Source organism: Clytia hemisphaerica, unplaced genomic scaffold (genome assembly GCF_902728285.1).
Source record: "Clytia hemisphaerica strain Z4C2 unplaced genomic scaffold, Clytia hemisphaerica genome assembly, whole genome shotgun sequence".
Lineage (NCBI taxonomy): Eukaryota > Metazoa > Cnidaria > Hydrozoa > Leptothecata > Clytiidae > Clytia > Clytia hemisphaerica.
The window spans coordinates 475,065-497,930 of NW_027104429.1; the positions used below are offsets into that span (position 1 = coordinate 475,065).

Sequence of the window (22,866 nt, forward strand, 5' to 3'; positions counted from 1 at the left end):
TGGCTGGAATTTCACGGTTTTCAGTATTTCCCTAAATTTATGCTTTAGATTTAAGCATCCCCTGAAGCATTTTTCAGCCTTATTAAGCTTTCGAACTAAGCATCTCTGAGCCTGTTTTCAGATTTTTGTATGCTTATAAAAAAAAAACATGTAAGACTTTTTTGAAACATATGTAGTTCTTCAAATAATCTTTTTCAAGGGATTTAAAATCCTGGTCTGTAAAATACCGATAACCAAACATGTCTGGCCCATCTAAGGACGCCAGGATTCATTTGAATGGTTATCAAGTCTACTGTAATCACGATTGATTACCATTTTCTGTTGTTTTTTCTCCAAATAAGGAATTCAAAAAGATGAAGGTTCTTTAACACTTTGATATTTATTATTGAATAATCGATTATGAGTAATGGTCATACTACAAAACATTTTCATCTTCATGACCAAACCAGATCTCTTATTGTATGGCGTTAACAATTCAATGTCTTTATGGAAAAGAACACTTTTCACATTTTCAGAACATTTAACGCTTGTTTTAGAGACCTAAATGGAGATTGTTGTCTACGATTCAGTTCTTGAGTCTCTTTTGAATGATAAGAGAAAATAATAGAAAACATTTTTTTATGGAGCCGAAAACGAAATTGAAATACTTCAACGAAGCGCAACTATTCCTCGATTTCGAGATACTGTTCTGTAATTTCAGGCCATGGGACGACATCGGTTAATATTTTTTGCGTTTCATCGGCACCTTCTTTTCTGGGCGACTCGTTCTCGTGATCGGAGCCTTCCTCATCATCAGATTCGTGCAAGCCTCCATACTTCAACATATCTTTGTGAACCTTGGACACGTTGGCAGTGCAACATACAAATCGCGACAAGAACAAGACTTGGAAGAAGGTGATGGAGAGGACGAAGATGTTTATGGGGACGGGTACTGATGTTGTTTTGGTCATATTCCAAATGATGCGTGCTCGTCCATACTTCCATTCGGTTTCCGAACGTTCATCGATGATGGCGTAAGTGTTTCCCATCATAGCGATGAGAAGGTTGACCAGAATAATGATAGCTACAATTTGATACATAGCAAACACCACAACACCAATGGTTGCCGTTTCCGCTGGATTCCAATTCTTTTGGACGGCTGTCAACTCTGCAGGTGGAAGAGACGATAATCCAAACATTGCAAAAAACAGATCTTTGAAAATGGTGTTGATATCGTTGAACACATTTAAGTTCTCCACTACTTTGGTTGGGAAATCGATTTGTTCTTTGTCGTAAGCCGGCTTATAGATCACCACCATATGCAAGGAGAATGCACCGATAACGGTGAATAGCACGACCAGAAATTTCAACACATCTATAATAAGAGCGTAAATAATGACGATCCAAGGCCCAAAAATCTCGTGCATTTGAAGAAATTCGAACAATTGGACAACAAGTGCAAGAAATGTGAAAGCGAAGATGTTATCGCGATAATACATCAAAGTCGCTCGATCATGACCACTTTCGAAAACAGCCCATATGTTAACACCGATGGCAATAGCTGACGTGATGCAAACAAAAAGCCGGATAGGAGTGGATTCTTCTTCCGTCAGCTGCGCAAGATAAAGGGCAACTAACCAAATCAATAACAAGCAATCCCATGGTAAAGGGTATATCTAAAAAGAAGAATGTTTAAGTGTGTTAATTCTTTTGATCAAGGAATCTCTTTTAATAATTCTACAGGCATGTATAAAAACCTGCGTAAAAACCAAATAAAATCAGATAGAATAGAATCAAATTTGAGGAGACTCAACGTAGTTTTTGTTTAAGTAACAAGACTGAAACCATCAAAATATAAGGCATACATCAAAAAACTAAATGACTAAATCCAAACATTTCTAACGTAATATTGAGCCAAGTACAGGGGAAATTTTAAATGTTCAAAGTGACAGAGGAAAGTACTCACTTCTCTGCCAGATCGATCCCATGGAACGATGATAGCGATGCTTAAGATGAAAATAAAGTACAGATGAGAGATGAGATGGCAGATGAATTTCACTGTCGGTATCTTGTTCCATTTGTGCACTGGTAAACATAAGAAGAACCAAAGAGGAGGGAAAAGAAACATGGCTGCTGCCAAATACGTTCCTTTGTTCCCTTGTAAATCAACATCCCCTGGAAGAAAAGAAAACGCAAATCTTCATTTTCAACTGGTTATTATTACCAGGGACTTGACAGTGCTCTATGTCACAATATAATCAGCAGCGCGGACAAAATTTACCATACCTTTTAACAAGATTTGAATTAAATTAAAAATAAAATTTTTTAATGCTAAATTTGCCATTTTCATATTCACTGTGAAATTATTTTCAAAAAATACAGTATGGTTGCCTAGAAAAAGGCTCTTTTTGTTGTTTTTAATGATTCTTTAAATTAATCAGAGATAAATTTTGGGTTATATCTTTCGATTGAATAAATATTTTTGTAAACACTTTTAACAGTGCGTGTGAATCACTCGTGTGAAAATGGTAGAAGAAGTTGATTTGTCTCCTTCATTTTTCATCTTTGATTCCTGTTTTTTTTTTAATCTTCTCTTTATGATAATATTTCAAATATCTTTTCAAAAAGGACAAAACCGCAATTTAATGCAAATCATACCCAAAGTTATAGCCATTTGTCTCTCTGCTGCTGATTACATTGAAACAGACTATACCGTATTACTTGGAATAAACGCCCCCCCCCCCCCCCCCTTGAGAATGCATCAATTGAATGGAAACTTAGATATACCGGGTGCACCAAAAAAGGTGGTAAGTGTCAAGAGAAAAGTTTGCTCGGTGTTTTTGATGATTTTTTGAAATTTCGGCTTTAAAAAAAAGTCAGTTTTTTTTAAACAACTTTCGAACTACTTTTTCAAACCTAATGTATGATAGCTCAAAATTCAAGTTAAAGCATCCTCTATACAATAAAAAAAAGAATGAACAAAAAATTTAAATCCTGAAGCTCACAATTTCTCGACAAACCTGTATACTTTTTTTTGGTGTACCCGGTTAGATTCTTTAAGTATTCAACCAAATTTTAGCCTTATTTTTACATGTTTGTATTCGAAGAAAAGCAATAAGGGCAAAAAGGTTCCCATTCATATTATTGCATACTTTGGTTGCAGCCTTAGAGGTTATTTCTTTGTTGGGATGTACTAAAATTGTCATGTGGTAATTTGGAAAAGACGAGATTTTCATTTACCTGACCAAATTTCGGAGACATAACTCTGAATGCTGGGATGTGACACGGAATCTTTGAACTCGTAATCAACCAAGAGATCGAGTAGTGCTTTCTTGCTGATGTCATCCACCGCGTTCAGAAGTGCTTCTTTACCATAAGGTGCGGCCAAGTTGAGAAGCTTGTAAGTCACCTCCTAAAATGAGTACATATTTTTTTTCTATAAGTATAACGTTTATAAGCATATACAGGCTCAGTTTTTGATATCTAAGTAATGGCTCTATTGTTTAAGACAATAGAAACTTGCTTATGAAAAAAAAAACACATCATAAACATACAAAAATTTAAAAAATGGGCAACAACTGTATTGGTCGGCGACACGCGTCCTTTAAAGTATCCGCACATTTCCGCTATATTTCTGGCATTTTTGGCCGGAAAAAATTTTTTCTCAAAAATCCGAATCGGCTTTGTTTTGGGTATAGCTAATACGCATCTTTGCCCAAAAATAATAAAAAACTAATGAACCCATCTGGTAACAGACGAAAGAACAAACGAGCGAACGTTAATTGAAAGGAATCCGTGGTAGGCCCAAAACTTTTTCAGGTTCGAAGGATTTCTATTGTTACATGCAGTTTCATCACAACAGACTTTCGTTTTACTACAGAAAAATCATGATCGCTCACCTCGCAATAATTAGAGATATGAATGAAGTCAGCACTTTTGTCCTTGTGTACGTCTGCAAGGTCAGAAAATTTAACACGTAGCATGATAGAAGTGTATATTGGAGCAGGAGAGTAAAGGATGAAGTCCAAAACACTTTGATTGTTGTTCCTTTTTGAGCAGGCCGTCAAATCGGCCAAGAACTAAAAAAATACAAGCAATATGCTGAATGGACCTACCTGATGATGAAACTTAGATAGCAATAAGAAGAAAAACAATCATTAAGAAAATATAGCAGTTAGCGAAAATGCATTAAATTTCATCATTGATATTTGATGGGGGGGGGGAGGGGTTTAGGGAAAAAAGAAATAGAAAGTTCTGGTTGCAAATTTGCTAAAGTTTTGTTGACAATTGAACCATGCTTGATGGTTGGCATTGTTATCAATAATTTTTTTAAGTGAAAAAACAAAGAAATATATGGAAAAAGCCCAATTCAAATCTGCAAAAACGGCGATTTCCGGCACACTTCCGCTTTCAGCCGGAAAAACATGATTCTCAAAAATCCGAATCGGCCACACTTAGGACACATCTTCATGCAAAAATCAGAAAAAACTAATGATGAAATCTCGAGAAATTGCCAAAAAAACGGTTTTTCCGGCATATTTCCGGCATTTTCGGCCGGAAAAAATGTTTTTCGAAAATCGGGCTCCGTCACATTTTAGGTATTGTCATTTTGCATCAGTGTGCAAAATTTCATGAAAAAAAATATAAAGTACAGCTCGAGAAATTCAAAAAATAACGGTTTCCCGGCGAAAATAGGCTGTTCCGGCGATTTTTAAATAGTTCCGGCTTCAAAAATCAATTTTATTGAAAATTAAAACATGCTTGATGGTGGGCATTGCTATTAATAATGTTTTTGAATGAAAAAACAATCAATTATAAGGAAAAAAGCCAATGAAAATCTGCAAAAACGGCGATTTCCGGCATATTACCGGCATTTTAAGCCGGAAAAAAATTTTTCTCAAAAAATCGGACTCGGCCATGTTTTAGGCATTGTTAATACGCATCTTTGAGCAAAAAATCAGAAAAAACTAATGATAAAATCTCGAGAAAATGCCAAAAAAACAGTTTTTCCGGCATATTTCCGGCATTTTCGGCCGGAGAAAATTTTTTTTTCAAAATCGGGCTCCGTCACATTTTGGGCATTGCCATTTTGCATCATTGTGCCAAAAATCAGAAAAAACTAATGAGCCAATCCTGAGAAAAGCTGGTAACAGACGGACGAACGGACGAACGAACGGACGAACGAACGGACAGACGGACATCGGTTAATTTATAGGACCTCTACCCCACCGGGGTAGGTCCAAAAAGAATAAAATCAATAGTACGTTGATATGTAAAAAAGGAAAAGGCAATTCAGCTTCGGATCTAGGTCATACTTGTTTAAGTGAGCCTACATATATAATAAGTAACCATTAGAAATTTTTCCCCGTGTCAACTTTTTCAACAGTAAACCTAATTGACAAAAACGATACCGGTATTTTGCAAACAACATTGACGTGATCGGTTGAGAGAATATACCTTAGCATCATCCAGTACATTCTCCACATCATACTCTCTCTGACAAAGAAATTTCAACGTGTCCAAGTGAAGATTTCGTGCAGCATAGATTATTGGCATTTTTTCGTCCTATAGCAAAACATTTCATAATAGCATAATTATATACCGTGAGGCAAAAATAGCCATTGAATAATTCCTATATAAAACGCCTATTATACCACGGTAGAATTTTTGTTTCAAATTTTGCTTCCAAAGTTTGATTTTTTGTTGCTCTTGTTGTTTATCGAAGAAATTTATAAAATAAATCTATTGTCGATTTCATGAGCAAATTTTATGACTCAAAGTAATTAAGAAAATCATTAAAAAAGAAAAACATTCGAACGTTCGATTATGGGAGTGTTTTATGTGAATCGTTCGGCTGTTTATATAATGTATGTTTTATTTTTGCCTATAGGTATATAATAAAACATATCCAATAGGTTTTCATTGGCTTCGCCATAATAATCTCGCTAACCAACTTTTACCTATTGAATATCTGCTTTTTAACATTTTATGATACCTTCTGTGTCATGAAACTTGAAACTTATTGGTCTCTTATTTTTTTCAAACACGTTAAATCCCTTTTTTCAGTAAGTTTTTTAATCTCTTTCTGTAATTGCATATAGTTTTTATGATTTGAATCTACCGGGTGACCCACGAAAAAGTTCAGACGTTTCCCGACGTCTTGAGGCCGAACAAATGTCCCAAAGTGCTTGGAGTTTTGATATCTAGAAAGAAGATATTCTAACTTAAAATTTGAGCTATCACTTTTTAAATTTGACCAACTTGCTCTCTGCTTATGAGCTTTTTAAGTCAAAATTCACTTTACGGAAAGTGTGAAAAACACGTAAAAAGGGGTATCAAATTTGGTATTTTTAGACGTTTTTGATACACAGTTTTTGAAAAAAATTTATGAAAGCGCCAATTTTTATAAAAACTAGTCTTGTTTTAAACAAAAATTACTTTGAAAGGTGTTTTTATTAATTATAATGTCATAAAACTCGTTTAAAAATAAGTCAATTTGTAAGTGATTTTCTAATTGATTGCATGAATTTAATACCTCTTTTTTACGTGTTTTTTACACTTTTCGAATAGTGAATTTTGACTTTAAAAGCTCATAAGTAGAGAACAAGTTGGTCAAATTTAAAAAGTGATGGCTCAAATTTTAAGTTAGGATATCTACTTTCTAAATATCAAAACTCCAAGCACTTTGGGACATTTGTTCGGCCTCAAGACGTCGGGAAACGTCTGAACCTTTTCGTGGGTCACCCGGTATAATGCAGTTCGAATAAAATAATCCTTGAAATCCACATTACTGAGAGAAGGAGAGGGAGGTATCACTGACCGCATTGGTGGCTATGGTGCTGCCATCTTGTTCCACCAGAAATTGAGTCACTTCTAAATGTCCCGCATTTGCTGCATGGTGTAATGGTGTCCAATTGTTCTGAAGAAATAATCCAATTGTGAACGTAACAAGTGATACTTTTATTGAAACAATGAAACACATAAGACATAACTGGTCAAAATACAAAAACAAAACAAAACTGAAAGCATATCTATTGGGAGAAACTATCAACACTATTGAAAAGGACTTTTGAAAAAGAAATAAAAAAGCTATTAAACGCTTTTCTTTGTAAAAACAATCCACTATCAGAAAAATGCACAGCTTAATAAATAAGGTTTCCAGAAAACTCAAACCATCGCGCTCTACTATCGCGCGCCGAATTACATTTTATTACCAACTTTTTTTAGTCTAGCAAGCTAGACGACTAATTTATACATAGTAGAAATAAAGCAAAAAGTAATGAATGGAACAATTTTAGTCGTCTAGAAACCTTTGTGCACTAACTCCAAACAAAAGAAAGTGTCAATATTGCAATTATAATTTTTTCCTGCTCAAAATAATTCTTGAGAAAAAAAATATGTGTGGATTTGTGTATTGAAAGTTTTTCATTTGAGTTGATTTCGTTTTGAGAGTTTGTTGTTGCTTGATAAATTGTTTTCTCGCTACGCAAGTTTCTGCGTAGCTAGCCAGGGTATCTATAAGGCTGGAACACCGGATTCTTCCAGTCGTTTATACAAACTAAATCCCGTATTATTATTAGTATTGGTATTATTAGTATTACACGCATTATAAACGACTCCAGTCTAACTTTTTTTTCGACACCAACTTTTTTTTTTCGACACCAACTTTTGTTTTTTGTTTTTAAAAAACTAATAAAAATAATGATATGGCTAAGAACATTGACGTATGCTTATTATTAGTGATTCTTATATACCGGGTGCGCCACAAAAAAGTTTCTCTCTTTAAAATTAATTTTCTCCAAATCTGAAAATTTCAAAAGAACCATTCCAACTTCATTGGAAAGAAGAAAGATAAACTTAAATTTTGATGGCTCATTTATTAAATTCGATTCATTAGATCAAAAGTTGTGCTCAATTGAATAAAAAAGTTACTTTCAGAAAGTGCTCTAAAACGTTGAAATTCGACCTATCAAATCTTTATTCCAAATTTGCAATCGCAATAACCTTTACATGATTAAAAGCATTTTTCAGTAATTAAACACATAAATTTTGGAACTAAAGGGTCGAAAGGGTTTAAAATCTTAATTAAAATCACTTTAATTTACTTTTACCGAAATTTTTCACAGATTTTTGGTTTTAGTTTGGATAAAGTCTGTGTAAGGCTGGGTGTGCCTCGAAACCCATATTTGATGAGTCTGTTAAATGAAGCGCCTTACGCGCCTGAATTTCGACGCGCCTTTAAGTTTTGACGCGCCTTTAAGTTTTGACGCACCTTCTTACGCGCCTTATTATCGATGTACCCTATTTTTTTGACGCGCCTTACTTACTTGCCTTATTACCGACGCGCCCTGAGGTTAAGTATCAGTAGATAACTCAGGACGACGGACGAATTTTTGAAGCCTTCGTTCGCGCTACGGCACTTTTCTACAGGCTAACCCGAAAGCTAGGCAGACATACCCCGGGCAAAAATATCGGATTTGCTCTAGAACGAGAAACTGAACGGAAACGTGTTGTAGAGCAAACCCGATATTTAACCTCGCTATTAGTTCTTTTCAAAGCAAGTAAGGAATTGTGTTTAATGTCAGCATATTTATTTTTCTTATAGGCATCGTCTTTATAAGAAACCAATCAATAACTTTTGATTTAAGGGAATTTGGCTTTCGGTAATAACTTTTTTCATAAATCAAAACATAGCATACTTGTTTTTACAAGCATCATTTTCGTAACAAAACTTTATGATAATTTAATAAGGAATGCTACTTTTAGCCTGAGTAATCGCCCTACCGTTACACTCTTATTTATTTATAAGCATAACGCTTATAAGCACAATTTAGCTAAAATTTGGAAAATAAGAAGGCATAATCAATTAAGTATGAACTCGCAAGAAAATAACCCACTGAGAATTCAACCAGAAAATGAAATATTGATAAATCCATGTGTCATTGAGTCTATAAATAGATTTTTACGAAGTGTTTTTGATAAATATGATAAATGATAAAGAAATAAAATCACGTCTGTCTCATAGAGAATGCTAAAAAATTTGGATTAGAAATCAGAAAAAATGAAATGAACCGCCGTTGTTGTCGTCTTTTTTTCTGAATAATTTTTTGCAGAACATTCGCCTTTCACGTGCCGGGGGGCAATAAAAATCACGTCAAAATTTACAAAAATTTAAGGTAGTAATACTGTAAGGCACGTCAAAAATTTAGGGTGCGTTGATAATAAGAGGGCGCGTCAAAATTCAGGCGCGTGGGCACGTAGGGCGCGTGGGCGCGTCAATAAATGGAAGGCGCGTGGGCGCGTCATTTAACAGACTCATATTTGATGTATTTTTATGAATTTTACCAGATTTTTGGCCTTTTTCGACGAATTTCCTGCCTTTTATTGAAATTTAACCTTCCTTTCTATAACAAAAGGTCATTTAGACAGCTAATTATCATTTTTAATGACTGAAATGAAATCACTGATGTGATTATGCTTCTGTTTAATTTGATAGGTCGATTTTTAACATTTTTGAGCACTTTCTGAACTGAAAGTAACTTTTTTATTTAATTGAGCATAACCTTTGATCTAATGAATCGAATTTAATAAATGACCCATCAAAATTTAAGTTTATCTTTCTTCTTTCCAATGAAATAGAAACAGTTCTTTTCACTTTTTTAGCTTTTAGAAAATTAATTTTAAAGACAGTAACTTTTTTGTGGCGTACCCGGTAGAAACATGCGTTTTTTGAGCCAACAAAATTTTTTTGCAAAAATCTGCTTGAACCATCTTTTAACTATGATGGTACCCTAATTTCATGCAAAAAATCAGAAAAAATTAATGAACCAATTTTCCAAAAAGTCTAAAAAAACCCGTTTTTTAGCCGTTTATTGGCCCAAATTTGGCCAAAAATTTTTTTTATCGAAAATCGGGCTCCGTCACATTCGAGGGCTTATAGTTACACATCTTTGTGCAAAAAATCAGAAAAAACTAATGAGCTAAACTCCAGAAAAGTTGGTAACGAACGGACGAGCGGACGAACGAGGTTAATTTATAGGACCTCCACGGGGAAGGTCCAATAAACTTACTCGCAATAATGCAGGTGCAGGTTATATTCTTATCAAAATCGGTCTTCAAACTCACTGGGGTATAGTTTGGACAATTTTCACCCTTACAATTTATAAAACTTATTCTTGTTTATAAAGGCGGTGACGTGTATCGATTTTTTGAGATAACAATTTAGTTTTCAATGCATACCCTTAGTACATACCGAAGTTCGATAATAATAAAAAGTAAGTAGCCTAACATATTTTATAACATAATTTTTGTACCCTTTATTGGTCAACGGTTTCTGTGGTAGTTATTGTAAAATTTACGGACTAAATAACGTATCCTTCTTCAAAAGCCGTAAAAGGGTCAAAATATCTTTGACTATGAGGTGGAGAGGAAACCTACCTTGTCTTCATCATCAACGAGAGCACCTTGGCCAAGAAGTAGTTGCACAAGTTTCACATGTCCACTGGATGCTGCAATGTGTAGAGGACTTCGCCCATTGGCATCTGTCAGACTGATGAGGTCTGCTGAGCGAGATAACAGCAAACTTGCAACCTCCGTTCGACCCTCTTTGATTGCGCAATGCAAAGCTGTTAAACCCTGAAAGTAAGAAAAGTGTGACTTGACCTGACAACGAGGGGGAATGTTTTGTAGCTAGATAGCAATCAAGGAGATTCATACCATATAAATGACATCAAATGGCATCGACATCATCGCATCGTTTCTTGACCATTTATCACTGGAACTGTCATCCAGAAAGTATGGTTTAGAGTTTTTGTGTTAAACCAAATATGAAGAAATGATCGAACTTACATCATTGGAAGTCTTCTGATCAAGAACGCACTCTTCGGTTTGTATGAGTTTACGAACAATTCCTTCGTTACCTTGATATGACGCCAAATGAAGTGGAGTCAAACCGTGCTGGAAAGAAAGATATTACTGTAACATTATAACATTTCTAACCAGTGTAATCTTTCCCCTCTTAACATTTTCCCTGCCCTACCAAAACCAATATCAGAAAGTTGGATTGTTAATACTTAGTCAACCAATTCACTTTTCTTAAGATTTTTATAAACGTTTGTTACAAAAAGAGTTTTTTACCTCAGTTTCTTCAGGATTCTTATTGGTTGGACACTGAAAGAAAAAAAAGGGTGATCAGTTATAATTCAAAGTTGTTGAACCTCAAGAAAGGAGATCTTGAAACTGTCAAATTCTTAATTGCAGCTGCTACAAGGTGGGTCGTTTTCGAACTTTCGTGAGGGAGGTTGCCCCTCTTGAAATTATGACATTGTTACCATAAAAGTAAGATTAATACGTTCGATGCTTAGTGAATTCATTGATGTTGATATGCCTATGAACGTTTTAAGCGAAGATGATATGATGTCGATGTGAAAATTTATTTCCAAGAAAGAATTATCTTTTGCAGCTTACCTCGCTTAGAGCATGAGAAGGTATTTTCAGCAAAAGTAACGCCAATACTGCTTCTTGGTCAAATTCTGCAGCTGAATGAATCGGTGAAAGACCATTCTAAGGAGAAAAGGTAACATAATAAAGAACGAGATTCTATTGGTTGGCGAGTGAAACATAAGGAAAAGTTATACTTTGTTGTCAACCATCAAAACATATACCACCCAACAACAAACTTGCACCCACACAACATTAAATGTAGAATTGAAAAAACAAAAACTTTTACAAAAAAAGTAAAATGCTTGACATGTGTTTTAAATGTGTTTAATAAAATTTCTGCCTTTTTGTTGTTGAAATTTGCCAAAAAAAAATTTTCCAAATTCGTGCTCGTTCACCTTCGACGATATTTTAATCATAGATCTACGATCGTACAAAAGCATTTAAAGTTAATTTTTTTAAAAGGTCACCTTGGCACTGACAACAGAGAGACTAATTTTTGATTTGAGGACTTCAATGATTGGAGTGTGACCGAACTTCGCAGCGAGGTGCATAGGTGTATAGCCTTCCTTGTCTTCTTCTTGCACCGAAGCTCCTTCTTCCAGAAGTAATTCCACCAGCTCAAGATGACCAAGTCCACTGGCGACGTGGATCGGCTGTTGACCTGTCAACTATGATGAAGAAAGTAAGAATGAAAATTTTGTAGATCAGAGAAACACAATCTGGTGTTCGTCGAAGAATCCTTCGTTGGAAGAATGTTTTATATTTTACCTTATTCAATTTGGAAATCATGTTTCGATCACTTTTGACCAACATTTTCATGACTTCGAGACTTCCTTTGGATGCTGCGATGTGAGCACAATTATTCCCTTCCTATGAATTAAACAATATGTCTAGTATCCGCATTTGCAAGAAAAGAATGACACAGTGGACTCTTGGCAATTAAAACATTTCTATAATTCAGTATCCGAATAGAAGTTAATCAATGTTGAGTTTGATATCGGTTTTTGGGAAGATTTTATTTGGTTTGAATTAAAAAAAAATCCAAATTTTTTGTCATTTTTTGAAAATTCCTTTTTTTACTGTTTCAGGTAATTCTTTCAATTTTTGTAGAGGGTGTTGTGGTATCAATACCAATTTAGGGAAATTGAAATCATCAAGAAAATTGAGGTTATCAAGTTAGAAACGATATCAATTTTAAGGGCTCTGGTACGTCTAATATCATCATACCTAGAAAAGACAGGCTTTTGGGCCATGGGGTTTGTATGATGGGGTTGGTATCATAGACCTTGATCCCTCCTCCGTGGTTGACGCTAAATATTGAGGTAACTAATAAATTCATTTCAAAAGTTCACCTACTTGGTTAGTGGTACCTCCAAGGTCAGGGTATCGATCCAGAAACATTTGTACCACTGAAGGATGGTTATTCTCGCATGCTGCATGAATTGGTGTTTGCTCTTGCTATAAGGAAATATTATAATGGACTCGTGCCATTATTGAGAAATTATTTCGTGTCTAGTTTACTGGGTGCTGAAAACTCAGACAAACCCTCTACAGCATAAATCTAAATTGATCAATTATGAGAACAAAATACCATTTTAAAAAGAAGGACTTACTAAGTCTTTTGCGTAAGCGTTTGCACCAAAATTGAGGAGCGTTTTACAAGCATGGATGTGTCCGTTCTCTGCTGCTTTATGCAACGAAACTTGTTTTTCCTGTAAACAAAAAACAGTGAGCTAAAACTAGGAACTACTATTACCAGCTACATCAAAACAGTACGGTTTAGTACAGGTTTTTACTATACAAGCTGACCTAGAATAATTATCAACAGTGCCCTTGGCACACCTTCAATGTTGAAAAGAAGAAAACTTACGAGCGAAGGTATTTCATAGCTTGCTTTGTATTTGGCCACTAGTCGTTCAACAATTTGATTGTGGCCTTTGGATGCAGCCAGACTGACTGGAGTTTCTCCCGCCTTCGTCTTGGCATCCGCATAAGCTCGTTTGGAGAGTAGAATTTCAGCCACTTGAAGATGTCCATTTTCGCAAGAAATGTGAAGAGCATTTTTACCATTCTATATAAAAACAGTAAGTTATATGAGCAGAGAAGTTTTTGAAAAGTGATATAGACACGAACGAAAAAAACCTGATCGGATTTTTCATCGAGTGGAACTTATAGTCTGTCCATCTCTCCTAGCGACTGGACGACAAACGAAAATTAGACAAAATATTTTAAATTTCAAAATTATTATTAATTATATAGAGGTCAATAGAGCTGTAAAATGTAATTCTACGAATAAAACATTTTGCATACAGCAAGTCTTACCTCATCAAAAAGGTCGATCCTTGCTTGATATTCCAGCAACAGTTTGACGACGCTTGCAAATCCACCATTACTGGCGATCAATATAGGTGACCAGCCGTTCTATATTACAAAATGATAACGTTTCAAGAAAATGAAATGATCTAATTAAAAAAACTGTAAGGTCAAAATAGCAAAACAGCAGTTGTTTCAAGACTACTGTAAAATGAATGTACTAATGAAAGAATGGATGGTACCTTGTTAATTTTGTTGACAAGTTTGCTTGCATTGCTCGGTGTCAAGGAGGATAGAATCATGCGCATCACTTCAGCGTTACCAGAATGGCAACAATAATGTAAAGGTGTCTCCTCAGTCTAAATCAAATTGAAGATGTGATTAAAACCAAATTGACAGAACTGTTCCCTTACCTTTGACTTCAACTGAAATGATTGATAAATGATAGTTGAGTTGACTGTCTTTGAATCGACAAGAACGGAATGTAAAATTAGAACACGTCTATTTTCCGTAAAACTTTTGATTTTAAACAAGATTTACATGGTTTAAAGTGGACCTAAGTTGGACCTAAGTTTATTTTAAAAGATGGTGTAGCGACTTCTGAACATGTATAAAATTTCAAAAAAAGATATAACCTATCTAACTAATGCTCAAACAATGAGAGATGACGAACAATCCTTTGTTTACAGAATGACACTTGTAAAAATGACGAACCTCGTTGTTGAGTATATCGAGTTCAGCATGGTTATCGATAACCAGTTTGGTGAAATCTGTGTACGTCTTTTGGGCTGACAACGATGGCTGGATGCTTCCGCAATAATGTAAAACTGTCTCACCTTTCTACAAAAAGAGACCAAAGACAAAAAAATTAAAGCAAGCCATAATCGGTAAAGCTAAGCTATCTTTTTGCAACGGAATGAAAATACTGCAGAAAGTTAAGTTTCAGCTGGTTTTGTTGCAAGTGCTTTCACTTTTTCCTTGCAATTTATTGGATATTATCTGATTATGATGCAGTTAAAAGTAAACAAGCTACATGCTGAATGGATCTACCTGAAGGCTAATGTGATAAGAAAATAGAGAAAATGGCAACAAAAGTAACAAAATGCAAGCTAAAAAATCACAGAAATCACGAGAAATGCTCATTTTCCCTAAAAATAACAAAAAGGAATTTCCCAAATAAGGGAATACTATCTTAAAAATTACGATCTTAAGCCACTTTTATGCAAAAAACCTGAAAAAGCGATTTCACACAAAGTCCAAAAAACCCCCTTTTTAGGCACTTTTTGGCCCAAATTTGCCGCAAAAATTATTTTTTGGAAAATCGGGCTCCATCAGATTTCCAACATCACCATTTTACATCATTTCAGATCATTGTGCAAAAAATCAATAAAAGATACCGAGACAGTCGCGAGAAATACTCATTTTCCCTAAAAATGACAAAAGGGAACTCCCCCAAAATAAGGAAATCAGAGTTTTACAGCCAAAAGAATTTCCGGAAAAAACAGCTTCAGCCAATTTTTAAAGAACCTTGCCTTCTAACTTTATGCAAAAAATCATGAAAAAAAAGTCCAAAAAAACCTTACTTTTAGGCAGTTTTTGCCCAAATTTGCCCCAAATTTTATTTTTTCAGAAATCACCACTTTTTGGATACTGTGATTTTGCATCACTATGCGAAAAATCAGGAAAACAAATAAGCCAATCTCGAGCAAAGCCGGTTATCTGGCACCCAGATCCAGAAATTTTCATCCGACACGCTAAAGCTCTGAAGGTCGGGGACATTTTCAACATATAGAAGATTTACGAACATTGGTTAATTTAAAGGACCTTATAGGTAGGTCCAAAAAAATAAACAAAGAAACAAGAAACTTGATAATGTGGATAATTACCTTATTTCTTTGGTTGACAGTTTGTGTGAATTGCTCTTTGGTCATTAGACTTCTCATATCATCCAACAATTCAAGTGCAATAGCAATGGAGAGGTTCTTGGCTGCCACATGTAACGCAGTCTCTCCACTCTATAAAAACAAAAAAAGAACTTGTTATCGTTGTTCCAGTCGTCGATAAAGAAGACGTATTTGAAAGCTAACTTGAACTTTGCTTCTATTTTGCTCTTTAATCATCGGGAAAAAGTTAAGCTACGAAAAAAGTTACGAAAAAGTACGAACATCGTTGACGTTGCCAACTTTGACGCCTTCTTTCCTCAACATCTTAGCGATCGCATAATTGTTGTGGCGAACTGCAACGTGAAGTGGTGTGTCTGCATGCTGAAAGGGATGTAAGAGAGGAGGGAAGTATTACTTTCGTTGTGATAAGATTTTCACGCTTTACTGCTACTATGGAAAGGAACCGTATAAAAATCCATTAAAAACATTTTACAAAAACACAGTCTTTGCCACTGTCTTATACCTCAGTTATATCGAGGTTGATTTTTAGGAGGAAGTATTCATCCATGCAAAAAAGGAAGAAATCAACATAATTAGTGAAGAGTTGAAAAAAGTTCTTACACCGTCCTTTTGATCAATTTTGATACCACTTCGGACGAGCATCTGCACCACCTGTTCAGAATGTCGTTGAAGTTTGGCAGCCAAATGCAGCGGCGATTCTTGTCTCTGTTCAATAAAAGGAAAGAAAAGATTAATAAGAAATATTTTCGCAGGCGCTTTCCCCCTTAAACAAAAAGCTGTCCGCGTAGAAGAATTGTAAAGGTGTTCCACAACGATTTTTAAGAGAAGCCCTTTAAAAACAGTATCTAAAGATTTCTCGAGATAGAGAATTTTTATCATGTGCGTTGGATGTTCTTTGACAAGTGAAAGACAGATTTCAATGATGTACCTCTCCACCGAGCTGATTGACGGTAGCACCTTCACCAAGCAGTACTTGAACCACACTATGTTTGCCATACATAACAGCAACGTGTAGTGCTGTGTAACCATCCTATTGCAGTAACAACAAGAACATATCATTTATTCTATCATACATTTACAGTCATATTTCCACCAAAAACATGAAAAAGATTTTTGCGAAAAGTGACTTGATATTCCCCTAAGAAAAACAAAGATGCTGAAGTAACAAAATCAGTTCCCTCAAGAAAAAATTTGAGAATTTATAAGATGGTTTACCTTAGTTGCGGTATCAATGGCAGCACCTTTCGAAATCAAAGTGTTGACGACGTGAGCATGCCCTTGTCGTGCTGCTTCATGCAACGCCGAAGCTCCGTCCTGTGAACAAGAAAAATTGTGATTTAATTAAAGAAAGTGGGTAGTATCATATAGTCAGGAAGTTATTTTAAGTTGTGTAGATTAAAACCTATATAAATGAATAACCAAGCCTTCGAAGATGATGCCTTATAATCACTAATTTCCAGGCAAAACCCAAAGCCACCGAAAATATGATGAAAAAGTCTGTTAATTCCGCAACCATTACTTTACATTATCCCATTATATACTATTCGAAGGCTCTCGAAAAACGATGTAGAGGACATTTAAAAACGAAATGAGTCGATTCTTAAGCACCTCGAGAAAATCGACTGGCGCAAATAATCTGCTGATGTTAAAAAGGCAGAGAAGATATTTTTTATAGTTTCAACTTTAACTCTCCACAGTGGTAAGTGACTCAGTGTTTAGTAAATCTGAACTTTGGCTAATTTTCATGCATTGAGCTGGGAACAACTAGCGTCATTGTTATTATTTTTTATGAAGGCGGCAATGCACAAGATAATTTAGTGCCCAGCTCTAAAGAATGAATGTGAAAGTTCAGTAAGAATAGAGACTCTTGTAGTATAAGTATATTTATATTTGTACCTTGTTGGGCATCTGGACGAGAACTCCTTTACTGATAAGGTACAAACAAATGTCAGGGTGTCCACATTTAGCTGCCAAGTGGAGAAGCGTACTTCCGTCCTATTGGTGAATAAAAACAAGATGATATCAGTAAATAAACAAGAGAAATCAACCATTAAATAAATATTAATTCAGATATTTTCAGCACTTGAAAAATTATTTTACATAGTCCTAGTGTCCTTTCCAATCGGATTCTATTTCGTTGGATAAGCTAGGCGATTCTTTTTAGTGGAGAGAATAGAGGAGCTAGTTCATAATAACAAATCAGCACTCATATCCACTTGACCATCCCATCATGTCAAAGCCAATCACTAACATTGTGCAATCACTTAACAGCTTGCATTTTTGCTTAAAAAAGCCTCACTGAATTCGTTTTATGTTTTACCTGTGATCGCTGTTGAAGATCACTGTGAAATTCATCCACTAGAAGTTTGACGATTTCCATGTTGCCACTTGTTGTTGCCAGGTTCGTTGCTGTACGATTATTCTGAAGATTAAAAAAAGATAAATAGTTATTACCCTCCTTTCTAGCCAACAGATCCGGATCGAGAGGGTTAGGTGGGATTTTGTGAGATAAACCTAGTAACACATCAAAAACTGTGGTAAGATTTCAATGAACTATGAGATCTGCTTGCACTTACACTATCTTTCAATCCAACGACGGCTTTGCATTCACTAAAGAAGTGAACTGTCTTCACGTCTTGCTCGTGCGCCGAAATATGAAGAGGTGTTTGCCCGTCAGCCTGTTTAAAGGTAAGAACGTTATAGAGATAAATTAATTTAAGAAAAGTACTGCTTCATCACACCAAGAAATTCCAACAGAAACGGATGCTTTAAAGATCTCACATAAAAATCATTCAAAGTTCTTACGTTTTGTGTGTTAACAGAGGCCCCATTTTCGACCAACAAACGGATAGCTTCAGTGTTGCATTTACGTGCAGCCAGGTGAAGTGCACTGTCACCATGCTCGTAATTCACCGCTTTGATCTGATCCGCCACACTGTTTTCTAACAGCAAATTGACGAGTTCCATCTTACCGTTACTGATGGCTATATGGAGTGGTAACATACCAACCTAGAAGAAGAAAAACACATTCAGTGACTTCTTCGCAAATATTTTTGAACAATGAAAGAAGCATACAAGCATTTAAGATCAAATAAGAAAAAGACGTTTGAGATTTTGGATAAATACTTTGTCTTGTTCCAATCTAGCATTGCTGCCCATCTTCTCCAAGAAAAGTTGCACGACGGCCAGTGCACTTTCATCCGTTCGCGAACATGCTTTGTGTAAACAATTCTTCTCATAATACTACAAAGAAAAGGATAAAAGATTTGATCGTTATCATGTTTATGTCGTTCACTATGTTCAATTAACACGCGGAAAAGTCTTTTTCGTCACTGCCCACTATTTCGACACCCCCACTTACATCATTATTATTGTTCACCTTTGCAAATGAGCATATTCCAAACTGATTCTGCAAAGAAATGAGAACTCCTCAGTCTCTGGAATTAGAAATATCTTTTTCTTCACCGGTAGTCCTTGATCAGAACAAGCAATCCTGTCAAATTAAACAAATTGCCCCATATAAAGCCTATACTTAGGTTACCTAGGAATCTGGGGACTGGAATTGTATTTGTGGAGATCAAAAGAAGAAAAATGAAGCTTCATACCCCAGCCACGATGAAAGGGTTGGCGCCACCTTCGAAAAGTAACGAGATCACTTCTGTCGTGGAAAACGTAGCTGCATGGAACAATGCAGTTCTCCCTTCCTATAATCAAAAGAGAACAATGAGTTATGACAAAAATGTTCAGGTTCTACTTCTCCAGTACACAATAACTCCTCTTGCGATACATGTTTTATTTTGAGAGGAAGTAATATCTCATTTGTTGCAGCCGAAGTCGGTAAACAGAAACACCTATTAGAAATTTCAGAGTGGCAACATCGATATCTGTACAAACCAGGTATTGTAAATCCCTCAAAATTCGCTCGAAATTCCATGAACATTTTAGCATCAAAATTCTGAATTGAGTTCTGAAAGTGATACTTTTCATGGCTGGAACCCCCCCCCCTGGCCTGAGGGGGGGGGGCTAAAAGGTCGAGCAGCAATTGGTACCTGATTTTAGCCTGTGGCTAGGGGAGACTAACCATGTTAGGGGTCACCTAAGTTTTTTCAGATGGACTTGGGGGCTAGATTCTATGTTATAAGTGCATGTTTTGAGTGCATTTTTAAGCAATCTAGAGCTCAAATTCTCAAAATTCCCTTCCTCGGGCCAAACCATGGTTGGCCTTCGCAGTGTAACTAAACTTCAGCCCCAGTTTTCAGTTGAAAATGCTTCCTACGGTACTGATCAAAATTCTGTAATCCTGTTGCATTTACTTAGATAAAAAATCTGTCTGGCAAGGGATCGGCACCCTGGCTTGCAAAACCTTGATAATCTGGCATGGACCTTCAGTACTTAGCTTATCTCTTATTTCTAAGGGCATTTATTATATTTAGCAATTAAGCTAAACTAACTGTTGTACCATCAACTACTCTAACTTGGGACTATCTGACAAAACATAGGACGGCAATTCGCTCACCATTTCACCGAACCTACAAAGTCATTTGATTTGAGTTAAGGAATCGGCGTAGTTAAAAATACACGATTTCTCTTTCGATTTTACAGTACAAGTAAAAATACAGACCAGATATGCAACAGTCCCATGTTTTGACCAATCGTCCCAAGTTAGAGCAGTTGACAGTATTTGTTTGATTGTTTGAAAAGGATTTTCGAAAAAATTTGACGTGTCATTGGATTAGGGGTCTCCTAAAATATTTGGCAACCAGGTTACCTAATTCTTAGGGGTCACCTGAATTCTTAGGGGGCACCTAAAACCTGCTGCCAAGCCATGCTTTTATGGACCTACCTGGTTGTCAAAACTAATCAATGAACATTGAAACAATGAAACACATATAGACATAACTGGACAAAATAAAAAAATATAATGAGAGCATATCAGCTATCAACACTATTGAAAAAGAGTTATTAAAACGCTTTTTTTTAATAAAACAATCCACTATCAGAAAAATGCACAGCTTAATAAATAAAGTTTCCAGAAAACTCAAACCATCGCGCTCTACCGTGACATTTTCTTCTTTTAGAAAAAATAATAATACAAATAATATTGATCTATGCTTATATATAGTGATTCTTATAGATAAAGATTCGTTTTTCAACCAAAAAAATAATAAGTGTTTCTAGAAAACTCAAACCATTGCCCCACCGTGACATTTTCATCTTAAAAAAAAACTAATAAAAATAATAATTTGACTACAAGAACATTGATCTATGCTTATAAATAGCGATTTTTATAGATAAAGATTCGTTTTTTGAGCCGAAAATTTTTTTTGGTGAAAACCTGCTTCAGCCATCTTTTACCAATGATGTTAGCCTACTTTCAGAATAAATTAATGATCCTCTTTTTCACAAAGTCTTAAAAACCCTTTTTTTAGCCGTTTTTTGGCTGAAATTTGCCCAAAAATTTTTTTTTTCGAAAATCGGGCTCCGTCACATTTTGGCCACCACCATTTTGCACCTTTATACCAAAAACCAAAAGATTCCTATGATTCAATCCTGAGAAAAGTTGGTAACAGACGAACGAACGGACGAACAAACACAGGTTAATTTATAGGACCTCCACCCCACCGGGGTAGGTCCAAAGATTACGAGTGCAATTTTCGAATTGCACAAGTTATCATGTGATTACTAGCTAATCGCACAATGGACATTTTGCTGCTTTTTTCCGTTGTGAAAGAAAATTACAGAAATTACAGAAAGTATTATTTTTCTCTTCTCTTTATGTTTTTCTTTTATTGTTCTTCATAGTTTTTCTCTCTCACAAAATGAATTTCGAATAAAATCAAAACGTTCGATAAAAAAACGAATGAAAAAACATTAACCTCTATTTTTCATCGTTTGTAAACATTGGCGCAATCATTGAAGAGTGTGATTAACGATCAATTACTCTCTGCCGAATGCAATTAACGATTAATTGCTCTCTTTGAAGGAGCTCTCTTTGAAAAATAACCCATCGTGCAATTATAGACGGAAATTAATAAGCCTCAATAAAATCTAATACATTACCTTACCCTTTTGGAATATAAACAGGCCTCCTCAAAAGGAGAATTTCAAACACTAAATCTTCGAACAATTGAGAAAGCAGAAGAATGAGGATGGGTGACATACCGTGTCGTATTCTTCGACGTTGACACCTCTTTTGATGAGAGAGTTGACCATTTCGTAATCATTCTTACGACACGCTTTCATCAGGGCCGTCATACCACTTTTCTGTAGAGAGAAAATAACAATAATACAATGTCAAATAATATCCGAGAAATACGAGCTGTTTAACTTGGAGCCTGACCAGAGTATTCTTTCGGAAATAAGTTATGTTATATACAATCAAAGTCATAATATTTGAGAAAAAAGGGAAATTCCAACTAAAACTTACAACCACAAACGATTTGGAAGCGCTCTAATTTAGGTTGGAAGGGTAGAGTTTTAGCTCTGAGTTTTTACGCTAAACTTAAGACTTACGGCCTTAGGATCTGAGGATCCAAAAGTTCAAGAATGGTCCAATATGGCTCAGAATATAGCCTGGAAGTCTAAAAACCCCTCCCGAATTGAAATATTCGAATAAATTTATCAATTAGCCCAAAAACGACTTTCTCGCCCGAACTTTAAATCGCTTAAAATGTGAAATTGAGATTGTAGATGAAATCAAGAAGTTTCAAAGCATCCTTGTGCCAAACAATGTTTTTGCTTTTAAAATATAGCGAGGCTTTATATACATACGTCATAATTATCACGATCTTCCTTTGGTTGTTTAAAAGGGTTCATTTCATCAGAAGCAAAACTGGTGGTAGAGGTTCGTCTACTGGAGTTGTTGCTGGCGGTGTGATCGGTAACGTTGGAGCCCCTCCGATTGTTGTCGCTGGCATCTTTGGATGGATTATTTCTGGTTGGCTTCTTCGAAGTGTTTTTGTTGGTTTGTTTGGATGGTTCATTGCGGCTGGTTAATTGTTCTGACGGACGAGAATCCAACACCAAGTTGAGAAATCTTCGATTGCTACTCATAGCGCCATAAAAAAAAGTATTTTACACCGTCTTTTTGACTAAATCAATTGAGTTTCCTTCAGAATCGATTTTTTTCTCTTCCACATCAAAATTGTAAGTTCTCTCTTAAAGTAAAGCTCAAGAATTGAGTGAACTTAAAATTCGATTATGTATTCATGCGATATATTGATAGAAA

At 35.5% G+C, this 22,866-nt stretch overlaps 1 protein-coding gene across 1 annotated transcript; it reads right to left on the bottom strand.

Moving 5' to 3' along the window:
* Positions 1-360: 360 nt before the first annotated feature.
* Positions 361-22,775, bottom strand: LOC136820553 (serine/threonine-protein phosphatase 6 regulatory ankyrin repeat subunit B-like). Its single transcript, XM_067076742.1, has 31 exons — positions 22,410-22,775; positions 21,801-21,902; positions 19,244-19,342; positions 18,765-18,881; positions 18,444-18,647; positions 18,215-18,316; positions 17,959-18,060; positions 17,535-17,633; positions 16,854-16,952; positions 16,567-16,668; positions 16,239-16,343; positions 15,900-15,998; positions 15,621-15,749; positions 14,449-14,574; positions 13,977-14,093; positions 13,744-13,842; positions 13,292-13,492; positions 13,035-13,133; positions 12,778-12,879; positions 12,190-12,291; positions 11,889-12,089; positions 11,446-11,541; positions 11,116-11,148; positions 10,828-10,935; positions 10,417-10,614; positions 6,800-6,898; positions 5,437-5,544; positions 3,879-4,058; positions 3,220-3,391; positions 1,946-2,154; positions 361-1,655 (listed from the first exon to the last, which is right to left on the bottom strand). Exons 1-31 carry the CDS (start codon positions 22,689-22,691, stop codon positions 663-665), a joined length of 4,884 nt encoding a protein of 1,627 aa, XP_066932843.1. The 5' UTR covers positions 22,692-22,775; the 3' UTR covers positions 361-662.
* Between the last annotated feature and the right edge of the window lie 91 nt (positions 22,776-22,866).